This window comes from Alligator sinensis, unplaced genomic scaffold (genome assembly GCF_000455745.1).
Source record: "Alligator sinensis unplaced genomic scaffold, ASM45574v1 scaffold138_1, whole genome shotgun sequence".
Lineage (NCBI taxonomy): Eukaryota > Metazoa > Chordata > Crocodylia > Alligatoridae > Alligator > Alligator sinensis.
In genome coordinates this window covers 4,388,177-4,405,628 of record NW_005841862.1, presented here as the reverse complement: position 1 = coordinate 4,405,628, position 17,452 = coordinate 4,388,177, and the positions used below count along the sequence as shown (strand labels likewise).

The following is a 17,452-nucleotide window of genomic DNA, read 5'->3' as shown; positions in this document are numbered from 1 at the left end:
ACTTGCAAAATCTCACAGATACAGCAGGCCTGGGCCCTGTATGTCAGAGTCTGCTGCCATCAGTTGGTGCTGATAAGTAGACATGATAAAAATCTCACAGAAGCCTTCTTATCCCAGCTACCTCACTTATGAGAGCTTGCTGTGATAAAACTCTCCTCCCATTCTCCAAATGCGACTCCACCTTTCTGAAAAGGAGTCAGCCATGGGTGACTGACTGGCACCTCCTGAGACTGGGGCAGCGGGGCCGGTGAGCACCCGCAGAAGTTGGCAGCGGCAGGAACGGGGCTGCTGAGCACCCACAGAAGCTGCCGGCAGTGTTGGCAGCAGGGATTGCCCTGCCAGGGGGGACACCTGCTCCCCCATGCCCCGCCTACTAGTTGCCTATGGAGTCAGCTGTCAATGCACACTGCATTTTCTTCCTTCTACAAGACACTCAGCCTCTGCAGAGATGCACTGGGGTAAACAGAATCTCCCAGTACCCAAAGCAGGCTCTATTCTCCCATTCTGGATTCAGTGCAAGAGAATGTGCCCCTTGCCATGTCCATGTGGAGTCCTGGACACAGCTGTATCAACTATAGTCACACTTGAATGTAAGGCTTTTCTGAAAAATTCACAGTCCCCAGAATGTGAATAATGACTTTGCAAGAAGTGAGAAGGCGGGGCTATCTGAGCTATGCAAGATGGGCAGCAGGCATCAAATCTCAGGAAATATACCTCTGGGGGGCTGGGATCAGCAAGTCCTGCTAGGCCATTTGCTTTGGTTTCCTGCCAAAGGATTCATAAGAGGTACATAAAAGAATGTGCAATGACTTTAAATATGAATTTCAAGTATTGTACAGCCAATATCTACATTCACTGAAGCTTCCATCCCACGCTGCGAGGCTTCACTCTAAGGCTCAGCAAGGAATGCGAGTTGATCTAATTTTATCCTCTTGGAAACTTCTACCAGCACAAAAGTATGAGCTACAACCAGTGCAGTTTCTGAATTACTTCCAGCTTGGACCAAGCCAAAAGATACTAAATGAGCAGGGACATTACAAGCTTTAAAGCCTGAATGGTCTGTACTTAGTGTTAGTCACTGAGGCCTTATGGGAACATCCCCCTAGAAAATCACCACATCTCAGCTAAAAAAGTATGAGTACAGAAAGCCATGCTATAGGTCAATAACAACACTATTCATATCAACAGACATGACTGGCAATGGAATAGAGCACCCTTCACCTGTATGATGGTAACCAAGAATGGCTACCACAAAACAGTGGCTTCTTGACCAAGGTGACATAAGGTGATGGCTTCACACCATTCCCCTTGTTTGCATGCCGAGAATCCAGAGAGTGACTGTGTAGCAAAATGGATCTCCTCTTTCCACCTTTTGTTTTCAATCTTGATCAGGTCCTGAGGCATATTGAGGGGCTACATGTTAGAGGGCTGAACCTGTCTTGGGAACACAGCTTCATTATCAAAGACTGTCAGCATTCCCCTTTTGCAAGCACTGAGAAGGCACCACAGGAAATTAAATACCAAGCTAACTTTTGTCCAAGATATATGACTTAGAAACTTGTGCACAATTGAGAGGTGACATGAAAGACCCAAGTGATGCAATGGAGGGCAATGGTTCCAGGCTGACCCAGCTAGAGTAACCAGGCCAAGCACGGGAGCCAAAAGCCATTAATCATTGTAATTAGCATGTACAAGATATGTGAGAACTACTTAAACAGAGGCATGTTGAAAGAGGTGACTATTGCATTTTGAAGGGAGGCAGACAGTTAATCTCCATGCTGTAACTGCTATATTTTCTTCTGCTGTTGATTTAACATAGCAGGGAACCGCAAGACTCGTATCTATTGTGAAATACCCAAATACAAGTCAGAATGTACAGCAGCAGCTCTAGGTCAGAGTTTCATTGTTACTTAGTTTTCATTCAAACCTCAGAGCAGTAGTTTGCATCCAATGCACATAACAACTCTGGTGATCCTATGGTAGTTTTAGAATAAGGAGACAACACTTACGTGACTTAAAAAGAGTTGGGTACATTAGCCAGCCCTCTTCCCACAGGCAGGACCCCCTTCATACACCTATACAAAACACCTGGCTTTAGGGATCACCCAATTTACAGAACAGGACCCCTTTCCAAAACTTATGGTCATGATGTTAAAAGAACTACAGGGGACACTACGGTAGCAATGCAAGGCATCTTCTTCAGTTGAAGTCCACCAAAGAACATAAAACAAATCCTGGGAATTCAGGACCAATTCTGCAAACCACTAAACACCTTTATTTACTGGTTTGTTGTAGCATGCTACAGGTGCCGGTTGCTTTACAGACACTCAAGAACAGAGTCCCAGCATGAGGAGCTTGCAGTCATGTGATGGACAGCCAGCCAAGTAGAGAAACAAGAGAATAAAAGGAGTTTCTATACAGACATCAAACAAGACTAACTGCTGGGGAGAGTCAAGAGCACTTGCTCTCTTAGCATTCAAACAGTACCTTGCACATTTGGTCCTAATTGACATTTTTTTAATGACTTGTCCGTCTTCCTTGGGGTCCAAGTTGGCATAAGATGAAGTATTTTAAATATGCAAAGAAAGATGGTCCATAAAACCCAGTTATGGAACCCCTCTTTGAACTCAGTGTTTTATTGCTTGTGATTATTGCTTAGTTACAGTTTGACACAATGTTGCTTTGGGATAGATTGGGACCTACTACATAATTTAAAATACCACATAGTATCTTACAGCTTGTACAACTGGCACTTAGTAAGGAAGTACAAAGATTTGTCATCTTAACCCAAGATTTAAAAAAAAAAAAAAAAAAAAAGATAAAATGTTTACATCCTTTATTGTTGGCAGGTGAATGTTCATTGTGGAAGGCCCCTCAACAAGTGACCAGAAAGTAAGTAACTACATCCCCTGCAAAAATATATAAAAGTTATATGAAAGCAGTATCTTATTCACACCAGCCCCTTGGGTTTGGTACTGTGCACTTTGCTAGTGAATGTAAAGCCCTTGTCTCTTTCAGAAAATTAGGGTGTTCATGTCTAGACTGGATACCTTGGGCGATAGAAGAGACAACACTGTACCACAGGTTGTCTTCCTGGCTCTTGCCAGTATGGTAATATGCGCTGTTTTCTCCATCCAAACTGACAGTCTCAAGATCTATCAGTTCCTAGTGATTAATAAATATTTGAGGTTGGTTAAAATTCAAGGAGAGTCATTTTGAGTAAAGAGAAGACGCATGCAATCAGGGCGTTGCAATTGCTCCACTGACCTGTTATCTATGTGAAGTGTGAAAGATCTCCATAAGGTAAGTGATTAAACAGTAAATGCAAAGGAAAAGTCCCTGAGGGCTGCCTCTCTCATCTCATCCCATTCACAACGGTAGACGGCTTAGAAAATAATCAATCCCAAAGCGGCTGCTCTTTAATCTCCAAGCACAGCTGCAGATCACACACTGAATTATTTCCGTACCTCTCCTTCAGGCACAACGTGCAGTTCAGAATGCTTGGGGGATTAGCTCTTTTAAAGCAGGACCAAGTGCTCCACCTTGTGTTAGTCCTGGAGATGACCAGAAAGGCTTCTATGCCTTTTCCAGGACCCTGGCAGGTTCCACTGAATACGTAACAGAGTCATCTGCTTGGGTACCCTTTGCTCCCATGGTGCCATATGACTGGTGCTCAGTCTGAGCTAGTGTTGTCCTTTCCGTAGGGCGATGAAGCAGGACCCGCGGGACGTACATCTAAAATGGTACATGTTTGGGATTTTATTACTCCATCACATAACTTTATAACACTGGAATACTTTGCTGCATTTCAAATCTCTTCCTATCATCATCCCTCTTTATCTTTGCATCTCTTCCTGCCTCACCTAAACACCTACATCTCTCTGAACCCTGGAAGAAATATTTTAGTGCAAAACTCAATTGTGTATGCATGTCAAACAGCATGCCGTTACGCACCAAGATTTCTACCCACATTCACATGGGCAGTACAGAAATGCTCAATATACAAATCGAAATGCTATGGCCATTTTTGGTGATGTAGCATTTACATTCTGCTACGCATGTCACAACTCCCTCTTTGTCCCCACGCAATGTGACGGGATAGACAGCATTCAAAGGCAGCCAATCACACAGTGCATGGTGTAAAAGTGCAGCGAATTGGAACACATCATAGATAGGTACCAAAAGAAGAATCTATTTAAAAATACAGTATTGCACCTATTGCTAAAACATCATTCTAGGCCAGTTGTCACCAACCAGTGGATCTCAATCCACCAGTAGATCTTGGAGCCTCTTGGAGTCGATCCAAGGCTGGGGTAGGGGGCCGAGTGCCCAGGAGCATGCATGTGCACACCTCAGCCCAGCAGGTCAGTCCATGGGGGAAGGAAGGGGCAGGGGCTAGATTGATGCCCCTGTGTTGAGGGACAATGCTGCAGAGGCAGGAACAGGGATAAGTTAAGTGGGGCCCCAGCTGGGTGGGACTTAGCTGCTGGGGAGGCATGCCCCCAAATAATTTTTTCTCCCTCTGCCTCCCCCCGGACTTACCTGCTGGATGGTGAGGGAGTGGGGGGGGAGGCAGTGCACAATAGATCTTGGGTTGCTTTTAAATGCCAAAAGGTGATATCCTATTTAAAAAGTTTGGAGACCACTGGTCTAGGTGGTGTTGCTACATCACCACATTCAAACACACTGGACAAGCGCATTGTTTTGATTACCTTGTTCTTAAGTGAGTTAATACCTGCACTCCCACACCATTCAGACTAGTAATGTCCTACCCAAGCCCTTTGCCTGGCAGGGTTAGGAATTCATTTTTCAAGGGAAGGTAAGAAAAACTACTATTTTTTTGTTAAGGACTTACAGAATGTCTTGGAGCTTCTCCTTTGTCAGTGTCACTTCCTCTTCCACCTGACACTTCTTCTATCTGAAGGCAGGAAAGGGGGTGGGAGGAAGGGAAATGTCAAATTGGTAAATCAGTGTCATAAAGAATGGTTTGGTAGAAGGTAGGGTGGGAAAAACTAACAGGCTAGTGTCTAAGATGCACCCTTCCCTAGCTTCTGCTGGATTTCAGGGTAACATGGTTAACTACCTCTGTGCACACAGAACTGGTTGTAAATCTACATGCAGTAGCAGGTTACTGGAGTGTATGTTAAGCACAAAACCCACTTATAAAGTTATAACAAACTCTATTATTGCAGATGCTTCTCTCAACCCTCCCCCTTGTACCTGCCTCCCACACAATCACCTTGGGCTTTGAACTCCTCTCCCCGCCACCCTGTGACATTTTCAATATGCAAAAGTACCTTTCTCAATCCAGAACCTCCTCAGCACATTACAGGAGTGAACCCTTGTGGGCTGACCCAGCTGCCACTGACATAAATGGAAGTTTTGCCTTTGGCTCCAGAGGGAACAGACTGTGCAGCGTGAAACTGGCCAGGGCTGCTGGCTGCTTATCGTCACTAAAATTCAGTACCATTTACCTTGTAATTCAGAGGGCTCAGATACTTGAAGCAACCAAAACAGGTGTAAGCTAAGCAGACAACAATGGTGATGCTGACAACTAGGAATGTGAACATAGTTGTGGGTGCTTTAAAACCTAAAATAAACAAACAAACAAACCAAACAAATCAGACAAGGCAAAAAAACCCTGACAAATAAAAGAATATATTAGAGTGGGGGGGGGGGGAACCCAGCCAAAGAACGCTTACTGCTCTTAACCACTGAGACCCTTCTCTGTGATCTCCCATAGCCCTCAGATACTCATATTTCTCCTATAGTATTGGACAAAGCTACCTTTGATGCTGGTTAATGAAACAGACCAGCTTACCGCAGCACAAAGACTTTTATCCTGGGATCCTACAGAGTACAAGCTCACTGTCCCACTCTAAGCACCCGTGGAGTATCCAATAACATTGCTCCATGACAACTAAGGCTAGTTGGAGTTAACTGATACTCAAGCTGCACATGTAAACAACTGTCCCAGACTGATGAGACAGGGGTCAAAACCCACGACAATCAGCTAGGAATTAAATTGGTTGTCTGCTTTTTGCCTTAGTTATCCACAACAATTGTTGGGCAGTTCTACAGATCACTCAAGAAGCTGTAGAAGTTGCGCACACAGCTATTGCCAGGTTAGGGACTGAGACTCCTAAATTTAAATCATGAATTAACCACAGATTCCACCCTTGGCATCTGCCCTGGACCAATTCATTATTTTCACTGATAACTTGGATGATGAAACAAAGTACAGCTAGAACATTTGTGAAAGGTGCCAAGCTGGGAGGGGCTGCAAGCCTGCCAGAGGACAGGACCTTCAGAAAGTCTGGATAAAAACCTGGAGTGGGCCAGAATCTACAAGATGAAAGCTAATAAAAATAAGTGCAAAGTGGTAAGCTGACGGAGGAGGAATCGAATGAACAAATACAAAATGGGGAATAAAAGGTGAGGCAACTGTCTGGCATAACAGGACTGGGTGGTTATGGTGAAGCACAAACTGAATAGGAGTCAACAATGCAGTGCTGCTGCAAAAAATAATCAAACTTCATTCCAGGCCGTATTTTTAAGTAGGAATGTCACATGCAAGACCTGGGAAGTACCGCTGGTCTAGACAAGGAAATTGGAACGTCATCACAACATTTTGCAGCTACGCTGAGGCGTTTGGTTTTAAAACGCATAGTCAATGAGCTGCATAAATCTATGACTGAACAGTTAAGTCTCAGAAATTAAAGCATTTTTACACTGTTGTACCCAAATTCTTTTTGCCCAAAGATCCAGTGGCAGCTCAAACCTCTCCTGACTCTCAGCCCTGTGTGGCCTCTGGCATGGTCAAAGCACTACAGATCATGCGTCAGACAAGCCTATGCTGGGCCCCCAGGGGATTCCTGGTAATCCAGCCTCCAAATGCCATTGCTAAATGCTAGGACAAACACGAGGTTTTATGTCCCGTGCAGTAGACACAGAACCAAAGATAACATCATAGAGACTTAATTTCCATTATACCAAGAGCTTTCAGTGTAACTGAATTATAGGGCCATGTGAATTAATGTGCAACTGCAAGCTTGGGAGGAAGGGTTTGTTTCTGGTTTTTGTTTTGTTTTAAACCAGATGCTCCAGCACCTCTGCTTTGACGTAAAAGCTGTGAATCCACTAACCCATATAGGTGTGAAGATGGCTCTCAAAATATGAAAGAGGGTGCAAAATGAGGCAATGCTGTAACACCTGCCCAAAATGCAGAGAGCACCTAGAAGCAGCTCAGAGTGTAAAGTACTCCCATTTCATCTCAGTGGGGAACTAACACTGAAGTCAGATGATAGTCTTCAACATTTTCTTTTTCACTGTAGGTATGTTAGATCAAACCAACCTGCTTATTTGCCATCAGTGGTGTAGTGATAGAGACTAGGGCAGAATACTGTGAGGTACCAAGGGATGGTAGGGACTGACAAGCTCTTTCCTTCCCACCCCAGGATCCACCCTTGTCTGAAGAGATGAAAGGGAAAAGAAAAAAAAAAAAAGTCCAGCATCTCTGTCCCAGCACCAAAAGCCCTAATCTGCATCACAGACAAGAAACTCAAACCATCGCGTACAAGAGAAACGTGGATGTTTTTCTTGCAGGGATCCTATGACCCTAGCTGACTTCCTGCCCCTGGGGCAGGGGGCTGGACTCGATGATCTCCAAGGCCCCTTCCAGCCCTAATGTTTATGAAATCTACGAAGCTCCAGCTGCCAAAACCCCAGCAGCACTGTCAAGCCCATAACCCATAGCATACTCAGCTGTCATAGGTTTAAGGGCACTGTAAAATAAATGGGATCCAAGATAAAAAAAATGTATCAAAGGAGCACAGAGCATGGGGGCTGAGGCTCAGCTATGGAACGTGCTACCCAGCAGCAAGGCCTTTAACAATGTCAGCAGAACGTGCTCCATGGAACTTGTGGCACTGACTGCGCTGCAATGGATGAGGTTGGTTACGTTGTTTTGTCTAACAGACATCTGCAAGACAGTGACAACAGCTTTGCTGTGCTCTGCTCTGAGGGAGTCAGACGACACAACTGAGTGCTTAGAACAGAGCTGGGCATGCTTAAACCAGAGGCCAGCTTGGTGGAATACAGTAGTTTTAACACTAGGACTGCATTTAAAAGCTTGTCTCTAAGTCTTTCCCAACCTACATAAATCCTTGCCTTTTTTTTTTTTTTTAAATATTTAGGAGTTCTGCAGTGTCATTCTACAGCCCAAATCAGCTGGCTCAGACTCCACACATTTAGATAAAATGCACGATGACCATTTTCTCAATAAAATGAAGTAATACTAAGATTTGTGTAGACAGCTTAACACTGACGTGTTACTTCACTCTGGGCATGTCTACACAATACGCTGTAATGCGCAGTAGCCTATTCTACATTAGTGTATCACAGCCAAAAAAACTGTGCTAAGTCCTCAGTAGAATTAGCCTACCATGCATGAAACTTCCCCAAAACAGCTAACCACCCCCCAAAAGCCCTAAAAAAACCCAACAACAACAAAAAACCTGTTTGCTTTTGCTACTGTGCATTAGCATGGGTTAATGTGTCTTTATGTAGTACCTCATAGTACAGGTACCAAATTGAATGTGCCGTAGCAAAGGTGCATTAATGAATGTGTGGACATGCCCTCTATCACTCGTCAGAAGACCTCCAACTACTTTGCACACAGTAAGCCTTGGGAAGCATTATTATTCCCATTTGACAAAATGCAAACTCAGACAGCTTCTCATTACTTTAGAGAACTTAGTGACAGGTTGCAGGTCCCTTTGCTTCATATGCAAGACCGAGTAACTCCATTCACTGAAAGACGCACCTTACCTAATCGCAAAAACGAGAAAAAAAAGAGCCAGAACAGACACAGGATTGGAGCCGCAAGGGCTTGATTCACAGCTGCAAAGTGGATCTTCTTCTCCAGCTTCGCAGGGAGAAATGCATAGTAAAGATTGTGGCGGTCAACCATGTGCTTCAGCAGTATATATATCAAGCCTGAAGGGGGGGACAAAAGCCAAAGGCAGATTAATAAAAGGCTTGTAAAACTGGAAGGGGAACCATGCAGATGTGATGCATCAAACTATTTCAAAGGATCAGATTTCAAATCAATGATGCTGACTCTCTTACCCTACGCAAGTCAAGATGCTCCCAATCGCAGAGCAGGGACAGATTAAAAAAGAGATGGGAAGTCTTTGTTATGCTTTTATTTAAGCAATAACCTTTGTTATTTGACCAATCTGAGGTTTATTTCACAAACTCTATGTAGGGAACAGGTTTATTTTTTCTGTTCATTTTATTTCCTGCACTAACAACATAATTGTGCAGATATGGATTTGTGTGGTTCCTATCAGCTTTCCACCTATTTGCCTGGGGCAGGAACTGGCAACCTACAGCTCATAGGCTAGATCTGGTCCTTAGATCCAGGATGCAGAACCGCAGCTTTGACAGTGGGGGCTCTGCCCACAGTGTACCTCAGTCAGGTGCCTAGGGCACGAGCAGAGGGGGCTCTCCCAATGCTACCCCAGGGAGAAGTGGTGGAGGCAACTAGGTTCTAAAGCCCACCAGCCTCAGAACTGAGCTGAGTCATTTAGGCCTGCCCACAGAAAACATTGCTGACTTCTGATATAGGGCATTAAAAATGAAGTAAAGACTACATGCTTCAAAGGAAGGACAAACTCATGTAAGTGAACTTGTTAGCAAAGAAACTACACTGAGTTATTCTTGTTGTTAACATATATATATGCTCTGCAGCTACAGTGAAAGAGCACAGGGTGGCATCTGGTGCAGAATCTGGCCCCAAAAAGAACATATTCCAACATTCATCATGAGACATATGCCTACAGCAGGTGATAGGTACCACTTATAATTAAAAACACTACATATAGTACCTCTCATTTTGACAATAGCAGATTAGCAATAAGTAGTAAAAACTAGACATCAGTTAATTATGATATTTAAAAAAATTGTGCAGCACTTTTCCTACTAAAAAGGCATCAATTGTAGAGTTTTAGTCAAAATCCAATTTGGGTAACTACATTATGCTTAACTCGCTCTGAAGCTTCAGATTAGGAAAGAAAGAATACTAGAGCAAACTGTTGTGCAGTACTGCTTACATCTGAAAAATTTGCTGTAAAAGTGGCAACATGTAAGTGGTTGCATAAATGATCCCTTTTATAAGTTTGTGAGGTTTTCTGAGAATCAAAGGGCATTTTTACACGTGCTCTGGGGTGGGGCAAGCATTTTAATTAGAGTGGCTCTCAGGAGCCGATCTAATTAAAAATTCCCACGTCTCGTGTATTCAGCATCCCATGTTTCAAAACAGTGGCAGGAGCGCATTAACCAATGCTCATTAAATGAGCTTTAAAGCGCCCTTGCTGCCATTTTGAAACACAGGGATGCTGGAGTGTCCTGATTAGAATGCTCCAGAAGACTCAATTAATCAGAACACATTGGAGCATGTGTATAGGTGCCCAAAGATGTTATATAAAGCAGAACAGAAAATGAGTGCTACTTGGTCAGGTATGTCAGAGACAGCAAAAGTCATGGGAGGAGTCAGCATCAGGGCTGGGATAACTCTGGAGTTCTTGGCTACTAGTCATGTGCTCAGTTCAAACCTCTCCTTTTCCTCCTATGGTATGCACAACTCAACAGCAAACTTACCAAATGGGACAATAATGGGACAGGTGATGCTATAGGCCATGATGACGGTGAATACACACAGCATCCAGGCATACATTGCTCCAAACTCATACTCAAATGCTTGTTGCTAGGAAAAAGAAACCCACCACAAAATGTTAGAATTTCAGAGATTGAGTTACATTTACTAAGGCAACAACTCTGCTTATGCCTCATTCCTTCCTCACAACAAGTAGACCAGTTATTTTCCTGAAAAAACAACTTACGGTTCCATGGAACCCTATTACAGATGCACAAGAAGTAGAATATGATGTGCTTTGAACAAAAACATACAGCAAATTGACACTTCCTTTGAGATAATTCCTTCAAAAGCATTCAGGCTATGAATTAGCAAAAGCTAATTCTAACCACAGGTGTAGTGTCCCTTTGCTGCCGAAACTTTGTGCTGTATGGCAGTTCTAGTTGAACCCTAAGGATGTTACAAACACTATAGGACCCGCATTTCTGTGACTGTAAATGTGTACACACATAGGGCCAATCAATGAGCCCTGCCTGACTTTTGTTAATCAGAGAAAGGGTTCAAGATATACATTTTCATTCTCAAACCAGATTTTAAAAACAAACAAACAAACCAACTGTAGGGGCTTAGGTATTACAAAAATAGAAGCTGTTTGTGAAAAAGCAAGATATGGACAGAAAAGAGGGGTGGAAATAATAAACTTCCTGAAGCTCAGAGGCATTCAGAATCTAGATTTGGATCTGCATCCATCTCCAGTTTTAGTGATAATGTTCCACAGATCCCTATACATCCACACTGCACTGGGCAGAGAGGACAACATGAACCTGTAAGTCTGAACAAAATAAAAGTTGAAAAGAATGATCCCAGGTAGCTGTTAACAGCTGCAAAGAATGGAAGTGCACATGGTTTTTTTGTGAAGATTAATCATCTTTTAGGCTTATTAGGCTTTTAACAACCCTGGACTGAAGAGACCCTTCTACCTGTTTAATGTTTTTCCTTTCAACAGCGGACCTGGCCATTATCATGCGTATGGTGTACAGGATGAGACCAGGTAAGCGCAGCAGCTCCATCCCATTGCCAATGAAAGCAGAGGCAATCACATAGTTCACAAAGAAGGCTCCCTGGTCAGGCAGGAACACACATCTGCAAGGAAGCAGAATCAGTGGATGGAATGCAAACAGCCAAGCAGACAGAGGGGGAAAAAAAAAGATGGGCTTATGATAAGAACAGGTTGCATTTAGAAAAATCTGCCTTTTGGAATAAACACTGGACACCTGACCAAAGATGGCTGCAAGATCTTCGGTAGTCTGAACTCAATTACACGAATTTAGTGCTGAATTATCTACGCAATAGCCAGGTTATATTTTGTAAGTGCTATTCCATGGAAATAGGAGCATCTGCAGTTGTACTAAGTCCAGGGAAAAATTAAGAGGGTTTAGGGCTTTTGACCTTTGTACTTTCAGGAATAAGCTGGTTAGAATTAAAAAACAAACAAGCAAGCAAAAAACCCACCGCATGATACTACTATGGATGGCTTGTGTCAGCAGCGGTCCCAGCCTCACAGTGCTTCCAAATACTTGCAGTTCTAGAGAAGGTACTTGTACCAATTCTATGCAACAGCTTCCAACACAATCTCTTGTGTTTCTTTGTGCTTCTGAATTGGTGTTGCTTTGGCCTGCTATTTTGTCCTGTTCTAAGATTGTAAGGTCTTTGGGGCAGGAACCATCTCTTTGTTTTGTATTTATGTACATTATCAAATGCAAAGGGGACCTGGGCTCAGGATGAACCCTCCAAATAATCTCAGAGGAATTCATTTCTCATCATTCATTCTGAATCTCTACACTATAATATAGGGCAGGGCTGTCCAACTGGTGGCCCATGGGGCCACCAGTTGGACATACGGCCTGCAGCCTCCCACTTGGCTGCTTCTTCCTCCACTGCACTTGCTTCTGCAGCAGCCAGCCATAGTCCCTGGGGAAGGCAGACTGGTGGAAAGGGACCCAGTGAAAACACTGCCTCTGTGGTATGTGGATCTCAAGGTATGCGGCTGTGCAGTGTGTGGCCCCCAGCTGCTCAGAGGTTGAACAGCCCAGATACATGGCTTGTGAAGAAGCCCTATGCAAACACACTCATGAAAGCTAGCTGGCAAAATAAAACAACAAGTAATTAATACTTACTCTAATCTGACTGTAGATTCGGCTGATTCTCTGTCAAACAGCCAACGGAAAAAGAAGTCAAGACTGAAAGAAAGATGGTTAACATTACTTACCCTCCACAGTTCAGCAGTTTTTTTTTAAAGCAAAAAAACCCCAAAAGATGTGCACGCAGGAACCCAACTGTTCTAACAAACACAGGTTTTAAATGAGTGACCTGTATTCTGCTCTAACCATTATAGTAGTTACTGAACACTCTGCGGTCAAAAGTGGGAAGCCAGACTTGGAGTCTCATCACACAGAAGTGTTTGATTTCATGCTTATGTTTCAAAGTTTTAGCTTCAGAAGACAGCATCAGGATGGAGACAAGCATACTCTAAGGACAGAGCCATATTATATAATATTCAAACCTCAACACAATCTTTACCTGGTCAACCCAAGAGAAGGCAGAATCAACACCATGAAGATCAAAAAAATGTAGACTTTATGCATTACTATTCTGTTTTCTCCAGACCTACCAAAAAAAAAAAAAAAAAAAGGCTTATTAAGGAAAGACTTTTATTGCTAAACAGAATCCTCTTCTATCTACACTAGTCCTGCCATAAGTACAGCATATATAACATTCTGGAAAACAAACTAATTTATTTTGGGATGCAATATGTTATCCATAAAATAACTAAACAACACTGGAGTCTAGGGAACCCATGCAACAGAGAAGATACCATATTTTCCTCTCATATAGCCCACACCCTTTCCCCCAAAACTAGCTGCAGAAAATTAGGGTTTGCATTATATGCAAGGAAAAAGACTCCCCATGGCTCTGAAATTTTTTATGTTTTTTATGGGCGCGCAGAGAGGAGCAGAACAGTGGCAGCATTAATAGCTGCAGCTCATCAATTGTCACAGCCCCCTACTGGCCCCCTCGCCAAATTTCTGGACAGCCATGTGCCAGACTGGGCCTTACCTCTTGGTGTGCAGGATCAGAACAGTGAGTGGCCCCCAGCCCTGGAGACCCCAGATCTCTGGTACTAACCTGTTTTCTAGGGTAAGATTTATTCTTCTTCTTTGGAACTTTCAAAAACAGGGTGCGTATTATATTCAGGTACATGTTATATGCAAGAAAACATGGTACCCGCAATCACTACTAGCTCCTAGTTCAGCTAGGTGAGATCCACCTCAATATTAAACACATTAAACACATGGAATAAAGTTATTCACCTGAACAGTCTTGTTCAGTGGTGCTCAATCTGTGGCCCATAGGCCAAGTACAGCTGTGAGGCCATGTTATCCTATCTACAAGGCTTCCCACGGGTCTGCAAATTTGGTGGCAGGGGAATGATGGTAGTGTTAATTGCTTCAGCTTCTAGAATCGCAACACTTAAGGCTACCATCATGCTCGCACCACCATTATTTCTAGACCTATGGGGAGCCCTGAAGGCAGGATAAACACAGCTCAGTCTGCTGCACAGGTTTGCTTTGTGGCTGGATCCAATGAACAGGGCTGGAACTGGTGCATGGGCCTGTGAGCATTATGAGCAAATCTAAAACATAAGATTGTTAACACCAACTGGGCTTTGCTGGGCACATGAAGCAGATCAGGAAGTCTGTTGGGCCACAACATGAGTATATCCATTAGAGTTCCATCAAAAGCAAGAACCATGCATATGTCCTTTTACACTTTCAAAAACAGATTTAGAAGGAGAGAGGTGGTGGACCCCACCTTTAAAGTAACTAGCTAGTGGTTAAAACACTTTCCCAGGAAGTGAGAGAACTGGGTTCTATGACCTCCTCACCCCAATGGGGGGCTGAATCCACATCTTCAATCCCTCAAAGAAGCACGAACAACACCTGGTGATAAAATTGGGCTGAGATGGGAAAACTCCACATCTCATTGAAGATGGGCCACTGCTGCCCAGAGTGCAAGATTCAGAGCCAGAGGGAGAATGATGCTGCAGTCAAGTGACAGAGCACTCAAATGGTAGGAAGCAGAGTCCTAGGTCCTGGGTACTGTTCCCAGAACTGTTCATACACTTTATTTTGTTGACCCTCTAATGCCAAATGCAGCAACTGTCCTCATTGTTGCCATGCCTAAGCCCCTTTGAGGATCTGAGCTTGAGTTTCTTTATTTAAAACATTTTTTTGCCTAATGCGGGAGAAAACCCCCTACACCATATAACGATACTATCCTATTGTGTCATCAACTATGAAACAGAGGTAATTCCCTCAAATGCCTAGCAAAGAGGCCTATTAGGCTGCACCACTCAATAAAGTACTTCAAAAAGAAAAATAAGACTAGTCCTTTTTCCTTATCCAGAGGAGAGTAGATCCTCTGGGAATCTATTTTGTATGAGATGCAAGACATCTTCCAGTTTCCCCAATAATTGGCTTTATAGGATAGAACTAAAAGAAGGAAAATGTGTTGCTTACTTTGTCCAGTGGGATTCCAGCAACGTTGAGTAATAGACCATTGTTGGTAGCAGAGCAGAAAAGGACCACAGGAGGACTGTTGGGAAGAACTGACTAACAATTGGATCCTAGCAAATAAAAACATGAAGAACAGGCGGAAAACACTCCAATGCAATTGTGGTAGAAGAATAATAGTGACAGGGATTGACTTTCTTATAGATAACCAAACTGTTAGTCTCAGAACTGGCACAGGACAACAATATTCAAGGCTGAAAATAGGGTTTGAGATTACATACCAAGATAGACTCCAATGCAATCTCAACAGGCCAGATTACAAGCCCTCTCCCTCTTCAAGGGAGTGTAAACACCTGATGACAATGTTAGGTTGACATGGGGAAGCTAGAGGCAAATTCTCACAAAAACAGGTTGTATGAAATTTCAGTGGAAGCTGAACTGGAATTGGATGCTCATACTGGTTTGGGAGCCATCTGGTAGATACAATGTAAGCGTGACCTGCATTTCAGAGTTTAAAATCCGAGTCCTCACTTCCAAAAATACGAAAGGGGCTTAGATCTGAGATTATGTTTCCAGTTCAAATGTAAAAAACATTGTTATACAAGTTTAAAGGTATTACATTTTCATTTTGTATTAAAAAATAAAATTTATGAACATGGAAAGCCTTAAATGAATTGATTTCAGGCCAATATCAATTAAGAAGCAGGACAATACTAAAAGAACAAAAATGTAATGTTTTACATCAGTTTAAGCCTGTGCTGGGCATTTAAACTAGTGAAGAATGAGAATATGGTTGAGTCTGACTAACAGATTGGGCAGGCCTGATTTCTGTAATATTTTCCCACCAGTTTACTAACATTTTGATATGATGCAATAATACTCACATTAAGGTAACGAATAGGTTTAGTGACATTGAACTTGTCCATGGTGGAGATGATTATGGAAGGTGTAGTCAGAAAAAAAAGCACAATAAAAAGGAGCATATTAATACAAAACCATCTCAACCACCATTTTAGCCCATGCACCGAAAAATTCTTCCTGTTAAGAAAAAGGACAAAAAAAAAAGAGAGGTAGTCAGTATCTTGTTGGTGTAGATACATACCATCTGTCAAGTGACAGGTAGATGGTGCTTCTTTTTTAAAACTAGATATTCATAGACATAGGAGCCATAACAAAACCTTCCCAGAAATTAATTAAATGAGTTCCAACTGCCATTAGCCATTAATTAGCAAAATGAAAAGTTAGTGCAACTGTGTTGGAGTAACTCTTAGACTGTTTTTTCTTTTTCTTGCTTATCTCAGGCAATTAGAACCTAATTAAAACCAAAGCTTTCTGCTTAACAATATATTCAGTCTTGTTTAACAGACAAACTCACCCTAGTTTAAGTTATATTAAACTAGGTTTGTCACCACTGAATGTCAGTTCCATAGTGATTCGCAACAGAACGTCCAATTGCAGACAGGGGATATGTTCACATTTGAACTACTGTTAAGCATTCAGTGGGAATCTCAAGAGCAGATACATGGTAAATACAGAGGGCAATGACCAGGTATGTTTTTAAGGTACCTGGGTACTTTCACACTTATACTTAGAGAAAAGAGAATGATAACTGGTAATGACTTTAACGTCTTAACTATTTCTATTCAACAACATGAATTGAAAGAGAGCATAAAGGGGTTTCAGTCTTACTTCATTTCAGTTCTTACCTCTTGTCACGATGGAGACCTTTTGCAGGCTAACCAGTGTTGGCATTTTAAACAAAAGAAAAAGTTGATGTGACATCAGCAAAAAAGTGAAGAGTGTCAAAGCAATAACTGGCAACATGGTAAAGGAATTGAAGTAGGAAAGAAAAATGGTTGTCCCTTGCTTGAACAGTGGGGTAAGCCACACCTTCTCCAATCTAACATACTCCGAAAGACTTTGGGCATCTAATGATCATTTTGTCCACCTTCAACGTAGCCATGGTCTGTTAAACAGCAGTGCTACACAGGAGGTCACAGCAGAAAGTGAATGAAACTAAAAGAGGGATTTTAGGTAGGGAGAACAACTCTGAGAGCTGGACTCTGACAAAACTCATTGCAGTAACAATTCTTAAGACAAGACAGGGGATGTTTAATGACCATAAAGGGCAAAACCTTAACATTGTGTGTTATCTAACAGGGCACCTTTAAGCTTCAAAATGCTTTTAGAGTCCGTCAAATTCTAGTACTTAGATAGAAAT

At 42.6% G+C, this 17,452-nt stretch overlaps 1 protein-coding gene across 4 annotated transcripts in view; it reads right to left on the bottom strand.

Moving 5' to 3' along the window:
* Positions 1 to 2,233: 2,233 nt before the first annotated feature.
* The window catches only part of TMEM63A (transmembrane protein 63A), a 41,176-nt gene continuing 25,957 nt past the window's right edge, over positions 2,234 to 17,452 (bottom strand). For 2 of the 4 annotated variants that reach the window (XM_006016568.3, XM_025216264.1), the window contains 10 exons: positions 16,116 to 16,269; positions 15,238 to 15,344; positions 13,238 to 13,324; positions 12,835 to 12,897; positions 11,638 to 11,800; positions 10,663 to 10,768; positions 8,830 to 8,997; positions 5,475 to 5,590; positions 4,856 to 4,918; positions 2,234 to 3,735 (listed from right to left, as the gene is read on the bottom strand). In XM_006016568.3, the coding sequence (XP_006016630.1) occupies positions 3,577 to 3,735; positions 4,856 to 4,918; positions 5,475 to 5,590; positions 8,830 to 8,997; positions 10,663 to 10,768; positions 11,638 to 11,800; positions 12,835 to 12,897; positions 13,238 to 13,324; positions 15,238 to 15,344; positions 16,116 to 16,269 (1,186 nt within the window). In that variant the 3' untranslated portion in view covers positions 2,234 to 3,576. The remainder of the gene's footprint in view (positions 3,736 to 4,855; positions 4,919 to 5,474; positions 5,591 to 8,829; positions 8,998 to 10,662; positions 10,769 to 11,637; positions 11,801 to 12,834; positions 12,898 to 13,237; positions 13,325 to 15,237; positions 15,345 to 16,115; positions 16,270 to 17,452) is intronic. The other 2 variants (XM_025216252.1, XM_025216257.1) reach the window with 1 other exon arrangement.